Raw genomic sequence first — 15878 nt, forward strand, 5'->3', positions numbered from 1 at the left:
TCGAAAAATTGAGTGCCTTTTCAAGAAAATATTTTGTTTAGGCATCCCAGGGTGGGTTTGGTGTGAATGAGGAAAGTATGATGGTATGAATGTGGCAACTAGTTGAATATGAGTGAGAGTTTGTGTAAAGAGGAACACCAAATGGGTTTCCAATGGTAATTCTGTTGTTGTAGGGGGGTGTAAGTGTTAGTCTTTTGTGATGACAATCAAGTTTTTGTAAATTGTTCCATTTGAAGAAATAGCTTGAAATTGGTACAAATAAAGTAGATTAATTCAAACTGAAAAAGTGGTTGAGAATGGCTTGTTTGATTCTTTTTCCTTCTTGAAATGATCAAATTAAGTGGCAGCACTGGGGTTTCAATTTGTTAATCTTTACACAAATCAAGGCTAACTTCAATGCTGTCTGTAGTGTAGATCCAAAGCTGAATTCAAGTTGTGAACCCTGCTGTCCGCAGTGTAGATTGAAGGCAGTAGTTGATTCAGACATCAGTCTGCGATGCTGTGGCGCTGAGTTCGCAATGGGCCTGTATCGAGGAGGCACGTGGTCATAGCGGCAGCCACGTGGCAGGGTGAGGACCTTCACTGTGGCAGAGTCTTTCCTCTTTGCAGAAGTGAACCACACCCAAGGCATAGGCCAAATATTTATACTCTTATGCTGGAGTTGCGTACGTTGGACCAGCCCACTCCGCTTCTGCTTCAAGGGGGGAGACAACACAGTTACATGACTGAGATATTCCCCAGACTCTGAGATAATATGGTGGCGTCCACTGTGCAGTACACTACACGTATTAATAGTATATCTACACACGGAAAAGTTTTTGGTTTGTATAGTGAGTTGTGTATAGTATATCACTGGTAATCTTGACATTGTGTAAATTATTGTTGATGTGCGAGTTCCTTCCCTTATACATAGTTGATTTCCACATCTCTGAACATTGAGGTAGTGTGCTGTTGAGGGGATATATATTGTTGGGAAGTCCGTTGTCCTGTTTTGCGCTGCCTCTGAGGTAGTAGAGGGGGAGGGGTCAGGAGGGGTGGTTGTAGTGGTGTTGGCACTAGGTGTTGTGATTTTGTTGGGTGTTAGAAGTGCATAATTAGTACCTCTATTACATATTTGTCTTTAGATAGGGATGTGAGTTGGATGTAATTCACACAGTACATAGTCGACGTCCTTACACTAGTTAAATGTTGATATTAATTTGTTAGTGGTAAATGGAACTATCGCTTGTTTTTTTAGGTAGCATTGTAGATTTGGTTTGTTGTTGAAAGTATGGAAAGTGGTGTTTATTTGTGTTTTTTCTACGAGAATGCCTAGTTTGTATATTATTAACGTTAGTTGTGGCGCTGGTTTGTAGTGATTGTCTTGGGGGAAGGAATAATTTGAAGAGTGGTAATATTTGCAGTTTTTACTACGTTGAAAACGGGATGATAATTAAAAAAGATAGAAAAAAACAGATATCCTTAATGAACATTATAATTAGGAATTATCATTTAAAAAACATTTGAGATTCACTGAAAAAACTGTAGGTTTCAGGCAGGTTATAGTTAGGAATTATCATTTAAAAAACCTTAGGTTTCAGGGGTGTTATAGGTATCTGGCCATTTCACTCATACAAAACCATTGACATTCCTCCGTTATAGTTAGTTGTACTAACTGTAACTCTCACTTCCGCAATCCACTGGTGATGATGTCACATATTACATCATTCATGACATGGTCAATGATATCACTGATGACATCACTGGTGACATCTCAAATGACATCACTGATGACATCACTGATGACATCATCCACGTGACAATCTGATACTCCTCATTATACACTAGTATAACCTTTCATCACTTTCATCTAAAACCCCACTCAGTGATTCCTAGATCTACACACACATCTAATCAATTACCTATAGGTTCACTCATACATGTTGTCAATGATCAATAGAACACTATCAAATATACTTATACACCTATATTGACATTACACACCAGCACACATCCTATTCAGTTATGCAGTCATCCTACTCACTTTTGCAAACAATGTATCATATTTACATTTACTCAGCTACACACTTATACAAATAGCACTTCATTTATTCATATAAATAGTAACTCATACTTAAAGTGTTATGAAATCACTATTACAAGTATACAGTTATCTATACAGTCACGCATGCAATCAATGAGTCTTATGTATACTTATTTATATACAACTGTCACATACACTGCCTTTTATTTTTCTACTTTGTCGGACATGTACCATTGAGAAATATATTTGCTCATCACCACATCCATAAAGATGTTCACTCACCCAAACAACTATTATAACACGTAGTCTTAACATCATATACCTACTGAATTAACTATTTACATATCTTTGGCAGTCACAGATCCCCCACCGTAACACACACACATTCACTCTCCCATACAAATAGTCAGTTAACTAATCAAGAACTAATATAGACTTTCACGTAGCTAGTAACCAACTGGTGCAGCAGTTTACACAACAACTGACAAAGTAATACAGATATTCACACAGTTTAGTCACTATACAATATATTTAATGAGACACTATAAATTAGTCAAGTAAACAGTCAATCACACAGCTACTAAATCCTCCCCAAGATGGGTATATACATACTGATTCTTACATGCAGATTGCTATATATATAATACATATTTAAATAACAAACCAACGCACATTCACTGGATGATGTCATCAGTGATGTCATCAGTGATGTCATTTGAGATTTCATCAGTGATGTCACTGACCATGTCATGAATGATGTAATATGTGACATCATCACCAGTGGACTGCGGGCACGAGAGTTACAGTTAGTAAAACTAACTATAACGGAGGAATTTCAATGGTTTTGTATGAGTAAAATGTCCAGCTAACTATAACACCCCTGACACCTATGCTTTTTTCAGTGAATATATATATATATATATATATATATGGATGACTTGAGTAATGATCCCTTGATAATTGTGAAACCCTCAGACAAAGGGGGGAACATAGTTTTGCAGACACTTACAATAAAGAAGCATTAAGACAATGGAATAACGAAGAGTCTTACACAAAAGTTAAAAGGGATGTATACATAAAGAGTATTGGGGAGTGTCATGAGATGTTAAAAAAATGGTATGAGAAGGGAATGCTGGAGACAGAAGAATATCTGTATTTAAGAAAACTTAATCCTGTCACGCCCTGTTTTTACCACCTCCCCAAGGTGCATAAAGATGCCCTATGTCCCCCAGGAAGACCAATTGTGTTGTCTCAAGGTAGCCTGCTAGAACATGTCTCAGCATACATTGATTATTTCTTATCAGATTTTGTGGTTAAATTGAGATCATACACTCGAGATACAAAAGACTTTTTGGACAAATTAGACAAGGTTGTCTGGAGAGAAGGAGATCTAATGATTGCTATAATTTCAAGTAAGTTCAATTGTTTAATTTAATGTAAAGGTGCATTTTTATCCTATAGTAGGTGTAGAGCATTTTGCAGGCGTGATTTAGCATTTTTAGGCACTGTGCTTTTACATTTAATGAAACAATTGAACTTACTAAAAGAAAGTAATGATGCTCGCATTTAGGACTCCATGTCCCAGCATACATGAAAATCTGCACTGAGCATACGCCCACTGGGGGGCGGGGACGTAATTCAATAAAGATGTTAGTGGAAGAAGTGCGAGATTCAGGTATTTCATTTTTGGCAGCCCGAGAAGAAGGGGTTTTTCCTTGAAACGCGTTGGCACTTGGAATAATTGAAGAGCAGGAAGGCAGGCTGCATCAAGGAGCCGTATGGCGAGGATCTGTTGTGTGACCTTCTATTGCTTCAGGGCACTTTGGAATACAAAAATAAACACGGCAGCCTGGCCGTGAGGAGGAGCACCATCGCCGCTAAGGCTGGAGGAGAATTCCACATACCAGCAGGGTGAGGCTGTTGTTTTGCACGAACCAAGACAGTATCAGCACAGTGCCTAAAAATGCTAAATCAAGCCTGCCAAATGCTCTACACCTACTATAGGATAAAAATGCGCCTTTACATTTAATGAAACAATTGAACTTACTAAAAGAAAATAATGATGCTTGCATTTAGGACTCTATGTTCCAGCATACATGAAAATCTGCACTGAGCATACGCCCACTGGGGGGCGGTGACATAATTTAATAAAGCTGTTAGTGGAAGAAGTGCGAGATTAAGGTGTTTCATTTTTGGCAGCCCGAGAAGAAGGGGTTTTTCCTCGAAACGCGTTGGCACTTGGAATAATTGAAGAGCAGGAAGGCAGGCTGCATCAAGGAGCCGTAGGGCGAGGCTCTGTTGTGTGACCTCATATCGCTTCAGGGCACTTTGGATTACAAAAATAAGGAAGGCAGCCTGGCCGTGAGGAGGAGCACCATCGCCGCTAAAGCTGGAGGAGAGTTCCAAATACCAGCAGGGTGAGGCTGTTGTTTTGCACGAACCAAGACAGTATCAGCACAGTGCCTAAAAATGCTAAATCAAGCCTGCCAAATGCTCTACACCTACTGTAGGATAAAAATGCGCCTTTACATTTAATGAAACAATTGAACTTACTAAAAGAAAATAATGATGCTCGCATTTAGGACTCTATGTCCCAGCATATATGAAAATCTGCACTGAGCATACGCCCAATGGGGTGCGGTTACGTAATTCAATAAAGCTGTTAGTGGAAGAAGTGCGAGATTAAGGGGTTTCATTTTTGGCAGCCCGAGAAGAAGGTGTTTTTCCTCGAAACGCGTTGGCACTTGGAATAATTGAAGAGCAGGAAGGCAGGCTGCATTAAGGAGCCGTATGGCGAGGCTCTGTTGTGTGACCTCCTATCGCTTCAGGGCACTTTGGATTACAAAAATAAACACGGCAGCCTGGCCGTGAGGAGGAGCACCATCGCCGCTAAAGCTGGAGGAGAATTCCACATACCAGCAGGGTGAGGCTGTTGTTTTTCACGAACCAAGACAGTATCAGCACAGTGCCTAAAAATGCAAAATCAAGCCTGCCAAATGCTCTACACCTACTATAGGGTAAAAATGCGCCTTTACATTTAATGAAACAATTGAACGTACTAAAAGAAAATAATGATGCTCGCATTTAGGACTCTATGTCCCAGCATACATGAAAATCTGCACGGAGCATACGCCCACTGGGGGCGGTGATGTAATTCAATAAAGCTGTTAGTGGAAGAAGTGCGAGATTCAGGTGTTTCATTTTTGGCAGCCCGAGAAGAAAGGGTTTTTCCTCGAAACGCGTTGGCACTTGGAATAATTAAAGAGCAGGAAGGCAGGCTGAATCAAGGAGCCGTATGGCGAGGCTCTGTTGTGTGACCTCCTATTGCTTCAGGGCCCTTTGGATTACATATATATACATATTATATATATATATATATATATATATATATATATATATATATATATATATATATATATATATATATATATATATATATATATATATAGATATATATATAGGTAGATAGATATAGATATAAATAGATATATAGGTATATAGATAGATAAATATTTATATATCAAAGGTGAGTTATGTTTTTTCAAACAAGTTATCAATTTATAGTTAGTGTCAATCCATTAAAAAATTAAGTACACACATGAATTTTTAGTAAACCGGGGGTTACTTTATATGTTTAGATAAAGCTTGATGCTGTTAAAAAAAATCTTACATGTGTTTGATAAACCTTTTGTGATTCCAGAGTTTATTGTATTGTTTGTATTTTATTTTTATTGATAAAGTGTCAAAAGTTAAGGCCTGAGGAAGTGGTCTGTTATCACGATTCGTGTGTTGGCCAGAGTGTGATTATATTTAATCAAGGACATTAAAGAATAGTGAAACTACTTAAATGTTGTGCTCCTTTTTTTCTCCTGATTAGTAATCCAGGATAATGTGACTTAATCTTGATTACATTTTGGGAATATCTTCTGGAAGAGATAAGGGAAAAGCTAACTATCGGGATTAAGCCAAGATCCAATAAATCACCCGTAAAAGATGATTGGCTTACAAAACAAAAACAGCTGATAGGGATAATAAAATGTAAATTAAACTACATGATGGGGAAAACCACCAACGACACCTCTGAACACTGATCCGTTCAGGTAAAGGTTGCAGAAATTTGCTAGAACTATAGGAAAGCAAGATTCTCCTATCGAAGAATGATTGAAGAAAACCACTGGAATAAAGCGTATGAAATAATAAAGTCACGGAATCAGAAGCGATTTTGGGAGTGGATGAACAATTGCTTTAAATCAAACCAGTGACCCACAATCACAAACATCTTGCCTACAGCGTAGGAAACCCACATAGAAGCCCTCTACGTGGAGTCACCATGTGACATCAGCATAAACCTTAAAATTAAGTCCATTAACATCGGTTCACAGTACCCGGAGACCCAAAAATGACCCCATGATCAAACAGAAATAACACCTGAAACAGTCATGCACTGTATCAATAAAATGCATATTGGCGAAGCACCTGGCCCAAATGGCATTCCACCTATGGTATCTAAAGGGATGGCCCGGAAATGGGCCACAATCATGGCACCGTTATTTTCGGAGTACAGGCCTTGAAGAAACATCCCGAGTCATGGAGGGGCTCCCTCTTAGTGCCATACACTAAAAAGGCCCGCGATCCAAACCAGAAAACTACCGAATTATCGCACTCTTGACGTGGACAGGAAGTGCTACGCCAGTACATTACTACAAGAACTGGGGGCTTGGGTTGAAGTGCGTAACCTGATCCCGCACACGCAACCAGGCTTCTGTAAGAGATGTAACACTGAAGATAATCTGGTCTGTATGTCCCATTTGATCGAAACAGCGCTTGCAAGAAAACGACGAGCTGTACCTAGCATATATCGACTTTCAAACAGCTTTTGACAGCGTGGCCCGCTCGAGATTCTGGATGAAATTAAAAAATGGGGCATTGACAACACACTACTAAGTGCACTGGTGGCCCTATATTCGGAAACCTTGGTAAAGATTAGAGTGTCTACTGACTCGTCCACGTCCCAAAAAATTAAAACCAACAAAGGATTAAAGCAAGGATGTATGCTAGCGCCAATGCTTTTTAACCTGTATTTGGCAGATTTACCCGAGTATCTGGCTGGTACTCGCGCATTTCTCCCCAAACTCGCCGGAACCAAAATCCAATCGCTGCAATACATATATGATGCGATATTGGTTGACCAAAATCCCATCCGGTTGCAGCAGCTCCTAACTGCACTGTCATTTTATTGTAAGACAACCCGAAAATAAACACAACAAAAACATAGGTGATGATATTCTCCAGACAAATAAAGAGGAGAAGCGCATGGCATGTTGATGGTAAACCCATTGAGATAGTCACAGCATACAAGTACCTGGGAGCCTGGATCGACCATGAAGGAAGGCACTTCACTCATATTACCGCAATGCAAGGTTTGGCACACTCGTTGGTGGAGACTTTCTGCAGAGCAAGGAATGTCATGAGCTCTGCTGATCTCTCTCCCTTAATTCAAGGAATGGGGGCAAAACTCTTACCATCTGTGGCCCATGGTGTAATAGCCTTTAAAGACAAGATGTCACTGTGGCTGGACAGATCTCAGTCAGCCTGCTTTCAAAAAGTATTCTTCTTACCTACCTCCACCTCCCAACCCCAAATTTGCATGGAATTTATTCTGACATCCCAAAAGTGGACACTAAAAGCCAGGTTTATATCATACTACTTAAAAGCCAAACAAGCACAGGACAATTTGTTAAAGAAGTACATCTGGCAAATGATAAATGATCCTGGGTAAACCTGGCATGACTTTTTAACACATTCTCTTGAAACACTGGCAGATCGCGAAATATGGTCCGCCCCTATACCCATACCGGCGGCAGCAAAACTTCTAATAAAACAAGCGAAAATAATGTTGGCGGACTGTGATGCAACAACCTTGAAAAAGCTAAAGCACGGATGCTGGGCATCAGAACTATATACCAGTGGGGGCCAGTCATATTATCTGTCTTCTACCTTAAAGCTAATAATGAAGCATCAACTAATGAGGCTATGATTCCGCTTGATCCCACTAATGGCATATAAGTATGGTCAATGGTACAAAAAAAGGCAGCCACACAGTGCCGAGCATGTAGGGGAGAAGAGGAATCACTAAATGACATATTGTGTACCTGTGAGAAACTATGCCCCTTGAGAATTTATTGGCTCTGTATCATTTGGTGTATTTTAAACATACAGACATGTCAGGCAGCCCTGGTAGAGTGCATGAAAGGAGACTCAGCACAGCTGGCAGCATGTTTTATGAAATCTATGACAGCTCCAAAAGCCATGCTGGACCATGACAACTCTACAAAGCTTTAACGCCCAATGCCGTGAAAATTGTTTTAACTTTCTTGTGTCTACAGCTGACAACAAGATGTTTAAATATTTACATTCCATTTTTTTAACATTGGAAATTATGTACTTTATACTGTTTTTAACCTAGTTCGATTGCAAAGATTTTAATTAATTGTGCAATAAAAAACTATCTATCTATCTATCTATCTATCTATCTATCTATCTATCTATCTATCTATCTATCTACCTCCTGATTAGTACATATTGATTCGTATATGCATCAAGATAAGCTGGTATGAACTGAGGGTACAATGCACCTGTCTATGGATTGTGTTTGTCGGTCTGGAAAACGAATATTGATCATGCTTGAGTAGTGGCGTAACAAAACTTGAGGGGGCACCCCTGCAGGGTACGTGGAGGGGCCCCCTCCAGACTCAATCTGGAGCTCTCCGGCCAAAGTGCGGTACTGAGGGGGTCCCTTGGAGGTCGGGTGTTACGCCCCTAGGCTTGAGAGTGCATGGCCAGATCCAACAAGGTGTTGTGAGGTCACAAAACCGGTGATTCGTCAATACACAGTTTGTAACTGTAATACAACTTTTTTTAAATGCACAATGTACTATATTGACAAGTGGCAAAACAAAATAGAGGATGAAAGAGGTGTTCCTCACCAGCTTGTCTGTAGCAAACTATTGGTCTGTTACCAACCCTCCATTTAGGGAGGTAACTGATTCACATTGACAGTTCTCTTTTTGGAATGAGGACTGCTGGCCTCTGAATGATCAGACAGTAATCTAGAGGACCACTACATGCTCTCCAATGTCATTTATTGCAGAAAAACGTTTTAAAGCAGCAGGCTGATTCAAAAACAAAATCCTACTAGGAACATGAGCGCAGAGATGAAGGTCTGTTTTCCCTGACTGCATGTCAGAAAATAAAGTTATTAATACCACAATATCATATTATCCTGGCAAACATATCAATGACCAAAATATTAAGAAGTTAAGCCAAGCCATTTTTGTAGGCAGAGGGACATTTACAAATTTACATATTGACAAATTAGCCACCCGACCACTACTCCTCACAAATGAACTGTTGTAGTTTGCATTGAACCAAGATGTCCCATTTAAGGGCAATGACAGAAGAGTATGGTAGCAAGGCCTTCTCTTGTCTATTGAATTCTAAGTACCCCTCCCCTATCCAGTGGTGGCTCCTCCGTTAAGACAGAGGAGCGTTGGCCCACTGCGCAAAAAGGAACAATAAAATGACAGTAACGTATCATTATTGTCATTTTATTTTTCCTATTACATGCAGTCAGCTGCCTGTGTGGGGCAGGTCTGGCTGGAGCAGGGAGGAGTGGTTTGAACTCAAAAAGTGTATATGAACTGTTTGACAAGCCCTCTTGTGCCGACCAAACAGTTCATGCACACTTGGCATGTTCCCACCAGGCTGCATTAAACAGCCTGGTCAGGAACATCCACAGGAGCCCTGCTCGAGTCTCAGCACTGATCCATGGTGCTCAGACCAATCACAACGCTACATTGCAGTGTTGTGATTGGCTCAGAGGAGCCTGTGTGCCGGGTGCTTCCTGCTGCCGCCAGACTGCAGAAAGGAAGAAGAGGTAGAGAAGGCGGCGGCTGTCTAGGCGGACGGCCGTTCCAAGGTAAGTTGTTTGTTTGATAATTAACACTCCCTGCCCACCACCACCATCTGGTAGCAGCCGCTACTGCCCGTATCTCACCAATGTGCTGGATGCACCATTCTACAATCCCCAATAGGTGGAATAATACTGAGCTTTTATAAAACACTTAATAAAAATGAATATGGCAGGATTTCACATGGGTACTTGGAGTCCATCCATGGGTGCGGCAGTCCCAAGGGGCATGTGATGCACCAAGAGATGTAGCATGCGATGACAGACAGCAGGCAGCTAGGGTCAGGGTGTAACGTTCTTGCTGTCTTCATACGAATGAAAAGTAGAGAGTGTTCCAGCCAGGGGCCAAGAATTAAGCCCAGCGTCTGTGCATCCATGAGATGTAGATACATTTATTACATATACTATTCCATGTCAATAATGGCTAGAGTCATAGAACAGATCCTGCCTGGGTGTAGCATAAGCAAGTTCAAGAAGACAACAATCAAGACAGTTCCAATGCGATGGCAGTCAAGAGGTCTGCATCACTGATCCTTCCATTCCTTTGGGGTTACTCGACCAACAGGTGAAACATTCCATGTAATCCCTAAGTTAATACATAACCCCATGTGGAGACTGATAGGGCCGGGTTTCTCTACACAAATTTACTCTGGAACCATTGGTCAATGGACCTTAATTACCTGCTGAGAAGTGTAGACAGGAGAAATAACTCCTTAAGGCAAACTAATATTTTTTTTTAAGAACCATGACTCTGAAGAATCACAGACTCCGAATTCTAAGTTAGTGTGTTTATTACAAAGCCAAAAAAACTGGATATACAAGCACCTCAAGACGAGGTTGTAGATATACATAGGAACTAATACAAATCCAAACTTACTGGTGAGAATAAAACGCTGAAGCATAAAAAGAATGAGAAATTCCAGAACGAAGACAATGATTGTCCCCACGTCAAGATCAGTTTTCATTTGTGATTGATGAGTAAGAAGCATTAGTCTGTCCCTACACTACTACTACTGTGAAATCAATACTTAGCATTCCCCAGGCAAGATCAGGAAAAGGTGTCAGCGCATGAAGACTTCCTAAGAAGTGCACTCACGTTGCATGGGTCAAGTAGCCAAAGCTAAAGTGCTCGTTCTAAGATACTCCTTCCCTCTACATCGATCTCCTCTACTCTTCTGCCCACTCAAACCTCGGGGCACTGTCCCTAATTCAAAACACAAAGATGTAGAACATGCCCACAGATCACCTCATCTCCCTGAGCACTTCTCATAGGTGATTTTCCATATAGTTTCGATACTCCCAGCTCCTGGCTCGATGACCTTGATTCCCAGGTCTCCTTCAGTGAGAAAGAACACCGTCTCCCAATTATCAACGTTCCTTGCAGAAAAGTTTCCTCTCCTCCCCGAGCCTAATTCCTAAAGCAAAAGGTGTTATTCTAACTAAGACGACTTTCTCCACCTGCAACAGAAACGTTATAACAGAAGAAATCCAACATGCTCATGAAATTCACTAACAAGCCTAATGAGAGAGCTTACAGGGAAAATACATTTCAGGCCTACAAAAATCAGCCAACATAAGAGTAAAGCACATAGGCCCTTCAAATACACACATAAGGGAACATTTCATCTGGGCCTTTCTAAATCATCATGTTACTAAGCACATCAAATGCATATTTCATTGCGAGCAGACTATGAAATCCTACACGTTAAGCACAATCAGCCATATCCACTTAAAGACTTTAATATGGTGCACGTTTAAATCAAATGCATTACAATATGAACAAGCAACTTCATTAATTAATAGCAAACAACTACTAAGTGTTTCATGGTTCAGAATACAAATGTCACATTGTTTCTTTACACGGTGCAAAACATTTCTATCACTGCACTTTCACAGGTTATTAATTGCCAAGTAGATTCTAATAATCAAAAGTTAACACAACAAAGAAATATATATGGATGCAGACTATTCATGATTATGATGCACCCCTACAAACGAAAGAGCACCATCGCACTCCATCAAGACACAGAACACCAATCCAGAGACCAGGACAGCATTGCCATATTTATCATGGAAATCGGGCCCAGCTTTATGATGGCTCGGTCTTGCTGCAATCCTCGGAATGCCACGAGCCAGATGGCAGTTCTAGCCAGAGGAAACATGTATGCACAGAGAGCAGACACACCGGGTGTACTTCCCACTATAGTACCTGTCAAAAGGAGAGAAAAACAAAATGGCCGCTATCCTAACAGGAACTTCCGGCAACGGAAATGACGACTGCAGCAGAAAGCAGATGATAAATCTTCCAGGTTCTCTATTAGCGCTGTAGGGCATGGTTACTATTTATTGGCCTGGTGTAATGATATAGTGCAGTCTTAAGGGATTCTCACACAAGGACCCACTGGTTGTGGTGTTTGAACAGGTGCACTGCCTTTACACTGACTCTCGGAAGGGATGGAAGAAAAAGGAATAGGAACACTTAATGTGTAATTCTGGCCTTGTTTTGGGAAGATATAGGCACTTCTTTTCAGCAACCTGGCTCAAACAGGGCAGCCCGACTGCTATAAGAATGATATTAGGGTCACTGCAATGCCAGGATCGCTGAGCCAATGCACTAGGGGGCAGTGCAGTGCATGACATCTCCCTCCTTCTTCTCTGCTCAGACCACAGTAGAGGCAAAACCGCCCCCTCCCCGCCAATAGAGAACTGACGAATTACCAATCGTGGCCTTGATTTTTGACTGACTTCTCAAAGGTCAAAGTTGCCTTTTTAGTGGGTGTTTACGCATCTAGGGTCAACCGTGTTTGTTTACATTCTGTTCCATAACAAATCCCTGGGGCTACAGGCCAGAAGATTGTAACATTACCTGTGCAGGCTCCGTGACAAGAATTCAGGGTGTTTTTTTCAAACCAATGGTTAGAAGCAATATCCGACAAACTCGTGTTTAGACGATGCTAATCTTTAGAGTTAATACTCTGATCCGCTTTTTGTTAGCTTTTTTACTTTTGGTTTAACTTGTGTTTTTTTCAATAACGATTTGTAGGCACTGACCTAGCAATAATACAATTGATTTTTAACGACAGCACAAATATAGTCAAAAAGTGACAGCAGCATGCACATATTTAGCAATGCTTACAAAAGTGTCTTTTGGAAACTTTTAAGTACCATTGGGTTTTCTTCCTTTTTGCATATCGTCTTCAACCAATAGTTATTCGATTCGAAGAATCCAAATATGGCTGTATAACATAGCACATTATTATAGGTTCAAACACATATCCTTAAAACTTTAATAGCCCGCTTAATGCGCCTGACAGGATTTTCTTCAGATGAAACATGCTTCCTATTTATATTTAACTGTGTTAATTTATCTTTGCTATTTGTGCAAATTTTAAGGCTGAAGTTACATTTCAAGTGTTAACTTCTGAAGTGATGCTATAAATCTTAGAAAATGTGATCACCTCATGAGAAGTTAAACAAGCATTTGCAATGCAATAGGTCTCGCATTTGTGAGAGTTTGTACTATTGGCATTGTAAATGATAATGCCTTTTATTTATGTGTTTTAAAAACCTGCAAGTGATGTCTAAACACTACTTGCAGCTTTTGTAAAGCACACCCTGAGGAATTCATCTATTGTAATCCAGTCTGGCATCACAGGAATTTCAAAACGTTGAAATTAAATATTTACTTGAGTGCTGTTTCAACTTTTTATTTGCAATTCACATGTAATGTCCAATTGTCCCGTCAGAGTTAGACTGTATGCTGGGTCTGCGGTGTTAGTGGGGGTGTAAAGCAGGAGTGCACAACATGCTGGCTCTGCAGTGTCAGTGAAGGTGTAAAGCAGGAGTGCACAACATGCTGGCTCTGCGGTGTTAATGGGGGTGTAAAGCAGGGGTGCACAGCATGCTGGCTCTGCGGTGTTAGCAGGGATGTAAAGCAGGGGTGAAGAGCATGCTGGGTCTGCAGTGTTAGCAGGGGTGTAAAGCAGGGGTGCACAGCATGCTTGCTTGCTTGCTATGTGGTGTCAGCGAAGGGGTGTAAAGCAGGGGTGCACAGTATGCTTGATCTGCTGTCAGCGAGAGGGTAAAGCAGGAATGAACAGCATGTGGGTCTGTGGTGTCAGCTGGGGATATAGAGCAGTGGTGCTCAGCATGCTTGCTCTGCTGTCAGTGAGAGAGTAAAGCAGGAGTGCACAGCATGCTTGCTCCGTGCTGTCAGCGAGAGAGTAAAGCAGGAATGAACAGCATGTGACTCCATGGTGTCAGCCAGGGGTGTAGAGCAGGGGTGCACAGGATGCAGGGTCTGCAGTGTAAAGGGGCATGTATAGGAGGGGTGTACAGCATGCTGACTCTGCTGTGTCAATGGGGGTGTAAGGCAGGCTGCGCAGTGTACTGGATCTGCTGTGTCAGTGGTAGGGGTGTAAAGCAGGGGTACACAACATGCTGCCTCTGAAGTGTCATCAGGGGAATAAAGCAGGGGTGCACAGCATGCTTCCTCTGCGGTGTCATTGACTGTGTAAAGCAGGGGTGTACAGTTTGTGACTCTGATGTGTCTCCTGGGGGTGTGAAGCAGGGGTGCACAGCGCGCCAGCTCTGCCGTGTCAGCGGGGGGAGTGAAGCAGGGGTACCAAGCATGCTTGCTCTGCTGTCAGCAAGAGTGTAAAGCAGTAATAAACAATATGTCCCTCCGTGGTGTCAGCCGGGGATGTAGAGCAGGGGTGCTCAGCATGCAGGGTCTGCAGTGTAAAGGGGGTGTAGAGGAAGGATGTGCAGCATGCTGGCTCGGCGGTGTCAATGGAGGTGTAAGGCAGGGTGTGCAGCGTACTGGCTCTGCGGTGTCAGCAGGAGAGGTGTAAAGCAGGGGTGCACAGCATGCTGGCTCTAAGGTGTCAATACCTTCCGTGCAGGTGGTGTGGCTCACAGGGCATACCCACACTGTGAGGAAGCGCCGGGAGCCAAGGGTGGGCCCAGGGACTCGGCTGCTGGTCCCCAGTTCATCATAGGTCAGAGAGAGGTGATGCATGGGGGTGCCGCGGTTGACTTACTGGTGACTTACTGACTGCAGCCCCTTAGTTCGGCACAGAAGGACATATAGAAGTCGTGTGTAACGCCACCTGCTGGGGAGCTAAGGTTCTGCCCTCTAGGTGGGTTCTCTCGACACCTCTCACAGCTCTGCAGTCTTTCTGTGGACACGAGCACTGATCCTTGGCACAGGAACACGTCGAGCCACTGGTGAGCTGTGCTCCGCGTCATGTGTATACAACAATTTCATTGTCTTAGAACTCCCAACAGGGGTGCTAAGATGACTCACAAGGTTGGAGCACCTGCTGCTGCTGTCTGAAGGCTGGCATACAGAGCCCAGGTTTGAATCCTCAGAGTCTAAGCATCTATGTGAGCAGAGACAGGAGAGCTCCGGAACGTGATAAACAAAAGATTCAAACAGAGAGGCCCTGCTGGATCTGGAGGGTTGAGAGGACCCTTCGAAGGTGAAGGGGGTGGAGGGATACGCCCTCCCAAGTAAATCAGTTCTACCAAAAAGGATCCCACCAGAGGTCATGGGGTGGTTTTAAATGATGCACAGGACACAGGATATAGGAGTAGGTCACCCCAAGTGGGTATGCTAGCTCTGCATAAATTGTGCAGGGAAGGAAAAAATTCCTTTTTATATACAACCCTCACACACTCTAGTAATGTCATGCTTCATCATTGGGTTCACCTTGACTCCTAAAGGTCAGGGTGGGCTTGACCGTATTTCAGGGAGCCCGTAATAGAAGGGTGACCAGGGGGGCTTAACTAGAGATTACAAATCCCTCACCTTCTCCTAGGTATCCCTTTATTCGTGGAGATAGTGGGAAAACTAAAACAGTAATTTGTTGGTAATGTGGACCT

At 42.2% G+C, this 15878-nt stretch overlaps 1 protein-coding gene across 1 annotated transcript; it reads right to left on the reverse strand.

The window, feature by feature from the left end:
- Window positions 1–10516: 10516 nt before the first annotated feature.
- On the reverse strand, window positions 10517–12326 carry LOC144790877 (cytochrome c oxidase subunit 7B, mitochondrial-like). The gene is made up of 3 exons (XM_078665531.1): window positions 12243–12326; window positions 11999–12137; window positions 10517–10578 (listed from the first exon to the last, which is right to left on the reverse strand). The coding sequence occupies exons 1-3, from the start codon at window positions 12324–12326 to the stop codon at window positions 10517–10519; spliced, it is 285 nt and encodes a 94-aa protein (XP_078521657.1).
- Between the last annotated feature and the right edge of the window lie 3552 nt (window positions 12327–15878).

This window comes from Lissotriton helveticus, chromosome 11 (assembly GCF_964261635.1).
Source record: "Lissotriton helveticus chromosome 11, aLisHel1.1, whole genome shotgun sequence".
Classification (NCBI taxonomy): domain Eukaryota; kingdom Metazoa; phylum Chordata; class Amphibia; order Caudata; family Salamandridae; genus Lissotriton; species Lissotriton helveticus.

Excerpts from the sequence above, each read along its gene's own strand:
- LOC144790877 (XM_078665531.1), bottom strand. The coding sequence starts at position 12,326 with ATGCCCTACAGCGCTAATAGAGAACCTGGAAGATTTATCATCTGCTTT. Across the intron at positions 12,138-12,242 it reads TTCCGTTGCCGGAAGTTCCT|AACTGCCATCTGGCTCGTGG; the intron begins GTTAGGATAGCG and ends TCCTCTGGCTAG. Across the intron at positions 10,579-11,998 it reads TGTCTTGATGGAGTGCGATG|GGATTACATGGAATGTTTCA; the intron begins GTGCTCTTTCGT and ends GTATTAACTTAG.